Below are 12,743 nucleotides of genomic sequence, written 5' to 3'. Positions count from 1 at the left end.
TGCTTCACAGAGTTGTTGTGAGGATCGAGTAAGTGAATATATGTGAAGCGCTTTTCAGACCTGAAAGCATTATATTAATCCTAGCTATTCCTAGTATTATTATTAATCATTATCCTAAAGTGTTTGAAAGGTTTTTTTGGGTACTTTTAACTTTCCCTTTAATCATATTTATACTGGTAATTTCCTTAGCAGATTTCTCTTTTTTTATACAACATGAACATTAATTAGGTGAGCCTTGTCTAAATGATCTCAAGCCCTAAGTGAGTGGATTCCAAAATAATTGAACCTTCCCTTCGTTGAATGGATAACCAAAGGAAATCCTCTTTTCCAAGATTTAAAGTTTTCAGAGACTTGGTTTCTTTTAAACACCACATTCCTGGACCATTCTTAAAAATGTGATTTGTTTTGTGAATGTTCAAGCACCCATGCAGTCTATTGTGAAGATGTTGTAAATATTCAGAGGATGCAAGTGGTTAAAAAGTTTTTGTAAAAGGCATTTTCTCCACCTTCTCCAAATTTTTCTCCTTTCCTGCTCTCCTTTTCCTTCTAGATTGCCTCTTTAAGCTGTGTCCTATGAATCGATACTCCGCACAGAAGCAGTTTTGGAAAGCCGCAAAGCCTGGCGCTAACAGCACAACGGATGCAGTCCTACTCAACAAATTGCACGTATGTATCAAATGCTCTCTCATTTCCATGTCTGGTCTCATTTTGCATTTGATTGGTATTCGGTGGTGGTAGGGTTGAATCTCTGTCCAAACCCTGCCTTGGGCGCTCTGTTATTGTACATTGTTTAATCAAGTGGTGAAGGTTTTTTTTACCCTGCCTACTCCCCACCCCACCAAGGAAGATGGTTAATAGGTTTCACAAGAGCTAGTACCTTCCTTCAGAGAAACCATGAAATTGTCCTTTCTGATGCAGCATGGGGCTTCTAACTTTGAGGGCACATTACTGGTATTGATTTTCACTGGATTGAGAATCGGGAGACCTCCAGCTTCTAGTCCTGACTTGCTGTGTGGCTCTGGGCAAGTTGCTTAAGTTGATTAACTAATCTGAACCTCAGTTTCTCCATCTGTAAAATTGTGATGGTAATATTTGCCCCTCCCACCTCCCAGGAATTCTCTTCTGAAGAAAGACATCGCTATAAATACAAGGTATTATCATATTATTGCCATTTGGGGCTTGGTGGTGATGTTCAGGATTATTGAATAGGCTTGGTTGTTTAGTGAAAGAGGTGACCCATTAAGATTAAGGGTACAATCTCTGCAAGGACTAGTTACCCTTGTCCTGTTCTTTGTCCAGAGACTGCACTATTAACCCTGGGCAGCAATCTCACTGATGTGTGCTGTTGGTTCTAAATGGGGGAGAGGGCAGAGATCAGCACAAACCCATCACCACAAATGTAAACAGTTTAAAGCAGATGCCCAATCGGTTGGGTCAGGATCTAGTATGTAAACGATGTATTCAGCAGACCCAAATTTGTTCTGTTCTCCTATTCTTCTATGATTTTAGTCTTGTGAGCATTTCTCAATCCCCATAGATTTCTTTTACCTGCCAGGCCTCTACTGCATCCCCATTAATGGCAGGCTGCCATCTTTCAGTCTCATTTTTCAAAAAATAAAAAATCAAATGAAATATTTTGAGGACTCATGTTAACCTCAATCCATAGAAAAAGTACCCATTCTTGCCTTTTCCTCTAAGGTAAGACCAGATATGTGAACTTTCAGTCTCCCTAACTGTAGAAATAAGCAGTTGACTTCTTAAGTGTTTTCATTTTTGTGGTATCTTTTCTAGGACATTGAGATACGTGGATGAATTTCAAATATCCACTGAGACATTAATAGATGAATTATTCTTGTACCTTTTCTTGTCTCTGGCTCTTTTCAAATGGATTTCTTTCTTTTAGGCAATGAGTCTATAGCCCCCATAATAAAGTTCGGATTATTTTAAATTAACACCATATAAGGGATGAGAAACTTGGGTCACCTCACTTCCTTTGCCTGCTCTCAACAATCCACGGTGATTTAAGAAGGCTGACATCTAGTGGTCTTTAGTGTTTACAGAATGACTGAATGTGAGAGTTGCAAGAGACCCCAGGAGCCGTCTAGTCAAAGCCGTACATGAAAGGAATCCCCACTGTAACGTACCTGACAAGTTTAGTCTCGGCTTTTTTTTTTCCGTGGACTTTAACCATTCTCATCTACCTTCTGGTCATGCTTCCTTGATTCTTCCCCCCCACCCCAGCCATGTCATTCATTTTAAATGTCTTGACTGTTTCCTGATGATGATTTATTTACCTGTGCCTTTGAAACAGGCTCTTACATTGTTTGGTTCTCAGAAATGACCAGGTCTTAATGTGAGCCTTAAGCTTCGCCAGGATAAGAGGAACTGAGATGGTGACAACTCATCATTGTCTGTTGAGACTCAGTCCTGCATTACTTGTTTCCAGAAGCCTAATAAAATATCCCATGATGTATTTTGAGCTTGTTGACCTTAAAAAGAAGGGATGAGGGAGGGCATTTTCCTACTATCCCAGTGACCTTTTTTGCAGTCATTTAATCAGGTCTTTCCAATGTCAGCTGCAGAGTAAATAGCAGCCCAGGCAATGGTAAAGAAAGTTGATCTTGGTTTTTCTTAGGGAACTTGGTAACATCACTGATTAATAATCATAGTCATTACTATGGAACTTTGAATTGCCTTTCAGCTGGTCCTACAAGGGGAAGAGGAGCAGGTGCTATGCCCTCAGTTTAGGGATAAAGTTGTAACATGCATTTGATAGAGAGGAAACTCGGAAATCTATCTGGAGACAGTAGATCATGTGCACGTTCAGCATTTGCTTCAGCAATTTTGCAGATCGAGGCCCTAACTTTATTAGAGACCGTTTTGGTGGTTCATTAGCAAATTTATGTCCATTCATTAGTAAATCATTGTCTATCATCCCCACTTGCCTGTCTTGTTTTCTATATATAACCTCACTTGTTTAACCTAAAACAACATGATAATTACTGTTGTCTGGAGGCCAATACCTTTTGTGGGTGGCTCTCTCAGTGCTGCCTTATGAAGCTAAAGGAAAATGATTGATAGCAATACATTTAGTGAAGAATAAATATTAGGTGTTCCCCTACCCTTCTTCCCCCTCCTCGAAGATAACATGAAGAAAAAGAGAATACCTAAGAAAATAAGAATAAATTTAACCTCTGGATTTAATGCTCCATTCTAGAAAGGCAGGTAGGCTCAATTGTGAGCCCTGTATATGTTACCTTTCTAATAAAGCTATAGGGGTGATTCATTTTGAGCTGTTACTCTTTTTTGCTGGTTTTTAATTGGACTGTAACCAGTTAACTCATTTAAATGGAATTTCCAGATTCATCTTTGGTATTTATTCCTAAGTCACTGATGTTCAGATAAAGTCTTCAGTGATGAATGGATTGCTTCCAAATTTGTGTTTAGGTCTATTGACCCCCATATCTTGCCAGTTGGAAGCACAATTCAAGGTTCCATAGAGAGTGATGTGCTAATGTGTCGAAGAGCTATAAGTTGATAAGTGTAGGGCATTCCCTTTACTGATGCATAGCTGTGTGACTTTGGACAAGTCACTTAAGTTCTCTGGGGCCTCACTTTCCTTGCCTGTATAATGAGGCACTCCCGTGAACCATGTCTTGTACTTTGTGGTCTGTGACCCTTATTTACACTTAGCTAGGCTGGTCCTCAGACAACAGATGTACTGCGTTTTTGCCGAGTCTTGCCAGCTTGGCAGAACCTGCTGGAACGAGTGCTCTCCTGGAATGGCCTTCAAGAAGCCAAGGTCACCTCCACATCACACAATGAGGCTTTGGAGTCAGACTTTAGTGGATGTGAAAGAGAAATATACTTTTGATGTACGCTTCTTAAGCAGTAGGAATTTTAAAACATCTCTGTGTGCTCCAGGGTCCACCACAGTACTCTGCGTAGAGTAGGAGCTTAATAATTGCTTATAGATTGATTAACCAAGGAGTAGTCTTTTTAGCATAATGATTTTATAAGTGGAAAAAAGGATATTTCAAGGTGCCAAAGGTGATTTTTGTTTTATTTAACTCCATTGCCTTTTCTTCTCAATATACAGTTTCCATTTTTGATTTGTTTGGTGACATCTTTCCAAAAGCTTTACTCAGAAAACCATTTTCAAACCAAAATGAAACATAAACTGGAAGATCCAATAGCTAGATGTTTGGTATCAACATTTCTCTCTAAATAACAAATGGAGAGCAAAGCTGTCATAAAGGGTCAATATCGTCATTAGCTCTGCTGTGCTTGGAGATGCCAGTGGGTATAAAGGCTTAAACAGAGAAGAAGGGAAAGGAGAAGAGAGGGAAAAGAAATAGAGAAAAGGAGGGAGAGAGGATAGAGATGTGAGTGTGTAAGAGAGAAAGAGACAGAGGAGAGAAATGGTGGGCCACCCATAATGGCTGTCACTGCTTGTCCTGCCCTTGTCTTGTCTGTGGAAATTTACATTTTAATCCAGTGAAATTTTCTCAGTTCAGAATCATTGGACAGTATATACCTAAGCAAATATAAATAGAGAAACATGTGAATGGAATTTTATCTTAAGGATCCGGTAGAGTGAAAATAAACTATTGTTTGCATCAGTGAAGGGGCAATCTCACATAGTTCTTATAGACTGGCTATCAGTTGGTTTTGGAATTCACCATCTAGTTATCTTTTTCGATCAGATTTAAGCTTTTAAATCTTAACTTAGAGGAGGCTTATATGTGGATGGAATAGGAAACTGCCTGAACAGTGTGATTCCATGAGCACCTCAAATAATTCCCCAACTGGCTTTCTGTGATATCTGAAATTGCCACCACTAAAGGTCCTTTGGTTTGATGTCCTGTGCCTGCAAGAGGGCACAGTTAAAATACAGCTATGCTACCTGGGAGAAATAGCCTATGAGTATCCAGTAACTCCTTCTTAGCTTACTTTGATAAATAGATATGCCCTCCTTCATGTTGTCATTCCTTCCAGTAGGTTAATCAATCAGTCAGTCAGTAAGCATTTATTAAGTGCCTACTATGTGCTAGGCACTGTGCTGGGGATATAAAAAAAGCAAAAGACAGTCCCCTGCCTTCAAGGAACTCACAGTCTAATGGGGAAACAACACACACATACACACACACATGCACACGCACATGCATGCACACACATATGCACGCATGTATGCTGTAGATAGGATAAATAGGAAATAATGAACAGAGGGAAGGAATTAGAAGTAAGAGGAGTCAGGAAAGGCTTCCTATAATAAATAGGATTTTAATCAAGGCTTAAAGGAAGCCAAATTGTAGTCCATCCGTACCTTCTCATTCTAGGTGACTCTGACCTGTGCGTTTACATGGAAGAGAAGTCTCCCAATGGGCTGAAGACTTTCCTCTTTAGACATTAAATGGATATCAGCTTTTCATGAGTTATCCACCTTTACCCTAGGTTTTCTTATTCCATCAGCCTTTGAGAAGAGGTCCTAAGGCAGGCCAGACAGAGATATTTTGACTAGAGAGAGTTTGGGCTTGAATCAGGTCTGAAGGAAAAGGAGCCGTCGTAGATCTGGAATTAAAAGGAAACCCTAGAGACCAGTCAGGAGATCATAGCTCTGGAGCTGGAGGAGATCTCGGAAGCCCCTGAATCCACCCCTCTCACTTTACAGATGAGGAACCTTGTGGAGCTAATGAGATAATCTACATAAAGGGCTTTGCAATCTCAAAGCTCTGTCAAAATGTCGGCTCTTACCATTAAGTTAAGTGAGTTGGCCCAAGGTCATAGCCCTTGGGGAAGAGATTTGAACCAGGGTCTCTGACTGTGGAGATGGTGATTTGTCCTCCGTGCCGCCCTGACCAGTTTGCCCACTTTCCAGAGGCCCAGGGAAGTTGTGCCTTACTTGAGTTCACCCACATTATAGAAGGAAGAGGAGGTCGATTAACTGGCATTTGTATAGCACTTTAAATTTTTTTTGAAGCACTTCCCATCTGTTACTTTATTGGAGGCTCAGAACAGCTCTTTGAGGTAAGTAGTACAGACATCATTATTCTTCACACAGATGAAGGAACTGAAGCCAAATAAATGATTTGCACAGCCTATAAACATCTGAGGCAGGGTTTGAACTCTGGTCTTCCTGACTCTAGGTTCAGGGATTTTTCTACTACATCATGACAAGCTGGCTGTGATCCTTTGAAGAGGCCAGTATGAAAATTTCTTTACCCAATATCAGGGGGAAGCCTCCTGGCATTAGGAGACTAAGGGAGAAAGGGGGGAGCCTTTTGGGGATCAAAATATTGTGGAAGTTAGGCTGCCCTCCATAATTGAGATTGGATTATAATTGGCAGCACAGCAAAAGATAATGTAAAAATGGATTAAATGTACAGTAAATATCTAATGGAATATGATACTTTACAGTTAGTGAATATATTATTTTCTCTAGCCTCATCATCACTTTTGGTCAGTGCAGTGAGAAATCATGTACAGGAATTGAGTGAGGCCTGTATCTGGCCACCTTCTGAGAATATCTGATGTAAGGGAAGACGGGGAGTCTTTGGAAAAGAGAGTGTGGGAAGCCCTGGCATACATATTAACCAGATTGGATACTAGGTTTCTTCCCATGTCCTCCTTTTCAGGACACACCTGTCCAGGACTGGGAGAAGGAGATGTGGTGCACTCGCTCCTGGATAGCACTGAGTACAACAACTCACGTTTCAGGGTTGTTGTGATAGTAGAAATGTAGTTTGATGGAAAGAGAGATGAATTTGGAGTTAGGAGAGACCTGAGTTCAAGTCTAGCCTTTAACACTTACTGGCTGTATGCACAGTAGTAAGTCACTTAATCTCTTGGAGCACATCCTGGCGCCCAGAGCCTAGCACAGGGGAGGGGAAGTTGTAGCCTCGAGACCACATGTGGCCTTCTAGGGCCTCGGGTGCAGCCTTTTGACCAAGTTCAAGTTTTATAGAACAAATTATTTTATTAAGGGGATTTGTTCTGTGAAGTTTGGATTCAGTCAAAGGGCTGCACCTGAGGACCTAGAGGGCCACATATGGCCTCAAGGCTGCAGGTTCCTCACCCCTGGCCTTGGCATATTGTAAGCATCAAATAATAAATGAGTAAATGAATAAATACTGTGCAAATAAAATAGTGAGAAATGGCTGCTTATGAGAACAGCCTTTCAAACAAGACCAGAAGCCTCCAGACGTCTTTGTTAGCCTGTCCAATATTCACTGACCTCTCTCCATATTACTAAGACTGTCTCCTTTTTTCCCATGCTTCCTTGTATCACACCCCTTGAGGAGATGCAAGAAAAGTTGATACTCTGTTCTTGCATTAACATAGATTTTAGTCAAACCTCTACCCTTTTTGCAGGAGTAGGGGAGGGGAAGGAGGGCAGGATAGGAGGGCAGAAAGTGGAAGAGAGTATGAGAAAGCCAAAGAATTGCAGAGTTCATGGAATTTTCTCTTAGGTCCTCTGCCTGTTTTCATTCAGTTCCTGACCATCCTCATGCGCCCATTAATTTTGTGTGATTGCTGTAAGTTATGAAAGGGTCATCAAACCAAGCAGCAGAAGAAAGCTGCCCCTTCACTGGCTGTCCCTTCTTTCTTCCCAGCATGCAGCAGACCTGGAGAAAAAGCAGAATGAGACAGAAAACAGGAAGCTGTTGGGAACTGTCATCCAGTACGGCAATGTCATCCAGGTGGGTGGCGATGGCTGGCTCCACGCTTCTGCGGTTCCAAAGTGTGTTTGAACAAAGAATATAGCTCCTTGTGCCCAAGCCAGCCGAGCTAAGTGTTAAAGAGATATGTCTAAAGATATGAGATTTCTACTCGAATGCCACTTCTTGCCAAGTGAACCCCTTTTCTGGGGTGACAGATGGAGGAAATTTGATAAGGAATAATGATGTTAGTCAGGTGGTCATTACAGTGAATTTCTTCTTCCTCCTACCCTTCACCTTAAACTCAAGGCCTGGATAGGATTGTGGGATTTAGATTGTCACCTTATGTAAATAGAGAAAGCATTGTTGGAGAGGACCCACGTTTCTGAGTTTACCTCTTGGCTTCTGATCTCATTGTGCCCTTGTCTGTCTTGCCTCTGGCATGGACTAGAATGAATGGGAAAGAATAAGCATCTCTTCTGTGTTTGCTTCCAGAACAGCCTTGTGTCTGTTTTGATATCCTTAAGGAGCTAACAATTAGTCTGGTAGTTCTTATGAGAAACCCTTAGCACAGCAGATACTGCAGAGCAGAGTGCAGTGCGATTCTCTCCTTGGTCCTTTCTTCTGTAAGAGGAATCTCACCTCTCCTCTAAGGACATTCTTTTCTGTGTCCCCTTATGGTCTCTTGAGCCAAAAGTTCTCAGTATTATTTTCATGGAGAGAAGAACCCCCCAATCAAACTCATTTTTGATTAAATATTAGACTAGGTTCAATTTCTGGAATAAGCGTAGTACGAGAAGAGGTGTTTTAAATACCATTGCATGGGACTGAGCTATCTTAAGGAAAGTATGCCCCTCATGGATTTCTGTTTTCTTTTTGTGGTTTTTAGCTCCTGCATTTGAAAAGTAACAAATACCTAACAGTGAATAAGAGGCTTCCAGCTCTCCTAGAGAAGAATGCTATGAGAGTGACTTTGGATGAGGCTGGGAATGAAGGCTCTTGGTTTTACATTCAGCCATTCTACAAGCTACGGTCCATAGGGGACAGCGTAAGTACCAGATCCCTATTAGAAGGTACTTTATACTTCATGCCACACTTTCAGTTTATAGCTCCACTTTCAAAGAACTGGTGATGTTGAAATAATCTTCACTGCTGATCCTCAGTAGATTGTAAGCTCCATGGACTGTTCCATATGTGTTTCGGTATCTCCAGCACCTGGTAGATACTTGTACATGCAGCACCTGGGTGTGTAACAAATATTTGTTGAATTACTGAAATGAAGTTGAAGCTATATTCTTATCCTGCACTGGGTTGGCCCATGCCTGGTGAGGAAACTTCCTCGGTCTGTGCAAATTAGTGACTTTTATACTTAGCATCTTAGAGAATTGCCTGGGACACTGAGGGGATTATGTCTTGTCCCAGGTACACAACCAGAAAGGGTCAGAAGCAAGACCTGAACCCAGGCCTTTCTGACTCAGAGGCAAGTCCTCAAAGAGGATATCATTGCCAGGTTGTAATGTCATAGGCCCGGCGCTCAAAAGTTGTGTGTGGGTTCCGTTTCAGCCAAGCTCATACTGTGTAAATATTAATGACTAAATGCTTGCCTGGCCGCTTAAACTGACAATGGCAAAAAAATCACCACAGAACCCTGTCTTGACATTCAAAAAGGAGCTTAGAAGATAGAAACAAAGGAGTTTCTTGGAGTGTGGAATTTCATAGGGTCATAGATCTAGAACTGGAAGGAACCTTAGAGGACACTGAGTCAAGCCCCTTCATTTTACAGACAAGGAAACTGAGGCCTGAGAGTTCAGTGACTTGTCCTGGGTCACACAGTGATTAAGTATCAGAGAGAGGATTTGAACACAGGTCTTCCTGACTTCAAGTCCACTATCCACTATGCCTCAAATTTAATTGTCTCTTAAAGCCTTTGCTTTTATTTGTCCTCTTTCTCATTTTTGTGCTTCTCTGCCTCTGACTCCATCCCCCAAGCTTGTCAAAGTCCTTTTTGGTTGATGTCTTGGTTGGACTCCTAAAAATCTGGACAAAGCGGCATGTCCTTTAGAAAGAAAAGATTTAGTCTTTGTTCTTCTAGGAGAGGAGCAAAGACAAAGCCTTTTCTTGGCAAATATCTTGCTTCTAGGCCCCTGAAATTCCACTGGAGACTTTGGGTAGAATTATCCCAACTCATCATTGTCAAGGGAAGAAGAGATATGTGAGTGGTCCTGGTGTTGCAGTTTCATGACGTGTTGTGGTGCAACCGTCTCAAAGAATTCAGAGTCAGACCACCTCTAACCCAAATTTAGGCGTTTATTGAGATTGATACCTTTCATGAAGTGGGCTAGTTCCAAGAGGAACCAGCAACTTCTGGGAAAGCAAGATAGATTTTTATAGGGTAAAAATGTAATTACATAACAGAAACTATGAATATTTAAAGGGCTGGAGGGGTTTGTTAAGGGATTAGGTAATAGGGAAGGGGTTCCAGCCACAGTGGAAGTGCACATGAGATTACCCATAATGCATATAGAAAAACACATGGCGGGGGAGGGGCACGTATGTATGATAATGATATTCTAATAAGCCTCTCTACGTCATAAGTTCACTCTAGGTCAGTTCTTTACTATTATTGTGCAGGTGCCTACTTAGGGAAAATCCCTTCTATTGTTTTGCGGGAAAACATCCTGCTTGGACATCCTGGTGGTGCTGTATTCTGATTGGCTGAGTATTGTGGTCCTGTCTGAGACTGGATGGATGTGGCTGTAGTCGAGTGCATGGACACACCTGCTGTTTCTGTGGGAAATATGAGGAGTGGGTCTGGGGGCAGTGGCTAGCTAGAGGCAGTGGCTGGGATCCCTTCACAAGGAACACCTGCTGTTTCTGTGAGAAGTATGAGTTCATGGACAGACCTGTTGTTGTTCTAGTGAGCAGTGAGGCATATATGAAGAAGTTAGGATATTGAGTGGTGGGGGGGGGCAGGGTGTGGCTAGGTAGGTGCAGTGGGCCTGCTATTCAGTGAGGCCTATAAGGAAAATACAATATTGAGTCTGGGGGCAGCTTTGTTAGGATTCCATCACTGGCTTCTCATAGAAAAATACATATATGAGTGTCGCTGAGAATGGTGATCCAGCTGGAAAGTTTTGCCTTGATTAGCTGCAATAGACTTGTGTTAACCTATCTTTGCCGGCAGTGAAAGCAGGGAGAGGATGTGGTAGGAGGGCAGAGAGGGGACTGGAAGCTTTTTAAAAACTATTTGAAGGCCTGGCATATGGAAAAGGAGTTGGTCTTGTTCTTGGCCCCGAAAGGCCAAAGTAAGAGCAATGAGTGGAAGCTGAAGAGAGGAACATGTGAGTGCAACATGGGGGAACACTTCCTTGCTCTGCCAAAATGGCGTAGGCTAGCTGTTTTAAAACACTGACTATATTCTTTGCCTCTCTTCCTAACTGGGGAAATGATTCTGCAGCCCAGGATTACGTGGCTCTATGTAGGAACTACCTTAGAAGATGTTAGAGAGGCAGCAGGGATGCTACATTTGGAGTTAGGAGACCTAGGTTTGAATTCTACCTCTGCTGCCCACTATCTGAGTGACCTTGGGCGGTTCACCTAACTTCTCTTGGGCACAAATACCTCATTGGTAATTTAAAGGAGCCAGACCTGGAAGGCCTCTAAGGTTCCTTTCAGCTTGAAATATGCAGTTCTGTGAGCTTTAGCAACTTGTATTGGAATCTACTGTTTATTTAAGATCTTAGCAACTGGTGTGCCATCCATTAAATAATGGAACCCTTAGAATGGCCTCAGAATTTTGGATCTGGAAGATACCCTGATGGCCATCTTGTCCAAGCCACACCCGAAGAAAGATTCCCTCTGTGACATATCATAATGGTCATTTGGCCTCTGCTTGAAAACCTCTGGTGAAGAGGAGCCTATGGCTTCCTGAGGCAACCTACTCTGTTTTGGCAGAGCTAGGAAGTGTTTTCCTGTGTCCAGCTTAAATTTTCCTCTCTCCAGCTTCCAGTCATTGCTCCTACTTCTGCCCTTTGGGACCGAGAACAAGGCTAATTCCCTTTCCATATGCTGATCTGTCAAATACTTAAGACAGCATGATTTCTCCTCCCTGTCCCTCCACCAAATCCTGTCTTCTCAAGGTTAAACAAATTCCTTTAGCCAATCTTCATATTCCACGAAGCTCAGAAACAAATAGAGAAGAGTTTGCCTAAACTAGGTTAAATATCTTTTGCTCCATTAAATATTCACTCCCATTTCCCCCTCAGTGGAGGTTTGGGGTAGGTGTGTTTTCAATATGTTGACCTGTGGCATATGTCAAAACTGTCCAGTGGCCATCTTGGGCCTTGTACCACTCTCTGTGAGCTCTATGTTATGAAATGCCTGCTTGTGTTTGTATGCAGACCCCTTTACATCTGGGAGCCAAAAAACTATAGGCTTTCCCCCTCACCTCCATCCTTCTGAGGACATGTATATTCTTTCTAGGTTGTCATTGGGGACAAGGTGGTTCTGAATCCTGTCAATGCTGGACAGCCTCTTCATGCCAGCAGTCACCAGCTAGTGGACAACCCAGGCTGCAATGAGGTAAGAGAAAGACAAATAAGACGCTGAACTGTGACCGACGACAGGTACATAGACTTAATGTGGATCGTAGAATGTTAGCATTGGAAGGAGGCTCAGACAGAGATCAACTCCATCCCTGTCATTTTGCAAAGGAGGAAATTGAAGCCCAGGAATTAAGCCCATAGTAATAATTGTAATACTGTTCCTTTTATGTAGCACTTTAAGGTTTACAACCCACTTTACAGAAGAGCTGGAACAGACTGTAGAGGCTGCTGAAACTGAGTCTGACATTGTCATACAGATGAGGAACCTGAGGCACAGAGAGTCTTGCCCAGGGTCACACAGCTAATAAGTGTCTGGGGTACTTGGGTTTTATTTATTTCAGTAAATATTTCCCAATTGTATTTTTTAAAAAAAAATTTACCATTTATTTTAAAAAATTTTTGAGTTCCAAATTCTCTCCTTCCTTCCCACTCTTCCTCACCCCTGAGAAGGCAAGCAATATAATACTGGTTATACATGTGA

General features: G+C 42.0%; 1 protein-coding gene across 2 annotated transcripts in view; it reads left to right on the top strand.

Annotated features, from left to right (window-relative positions):
- Nucleotides 1-554: 554 nt before the first annotated feature.
- Nucleotides 555-12,743, top strand: part of ITPR1 (inositol 1,4,5-trisphosphate receptor type 1) — a 240,080-nt gene continuing 227,891 nt past the window's right edge. For both annotated transcript variants that reach the window (XM_036738075.1, XM_036738074.1), the window contains exons 1-4: nt 555-666; nt 7,614-7,700; nt 8,548-8,706; nt 12,141-12,239. In XM_036738075.1, the coding sequence (XP_036593970.1) occupies nt 574-666; nt 7,614-7,700; nt 8,548-8,706; nt 12,141-12,239 (438 nt within the window). In that variant the 5' untranslated portion in view covers nt 555-573. The remainder of the gene's footprint in view (nt 667-7,613; nt 7,701-8,547; nt 8,707-12,140; nt 12,240-12,743) is intronic.

The sequence above is a fragment of the Trichosurus vulpecula genome, chromosome 9, assembly GCF_011100635.1.
Source record: "Trichosurus vulpecula isolate mTriVul1 chromosome 9, mTriVul1.pri, whole genome shotgun sequence".
Classification (NCBI taxonomy): Eukaryota; Metazoa; Chordata; class Mammalia; order Diprotodontia; family Phalangeridae; genus Trichosurus; species Trichosurus vulpecula.
This window is presented reverse-complemented; position numbering and strand designations above follow the sequence as displayed.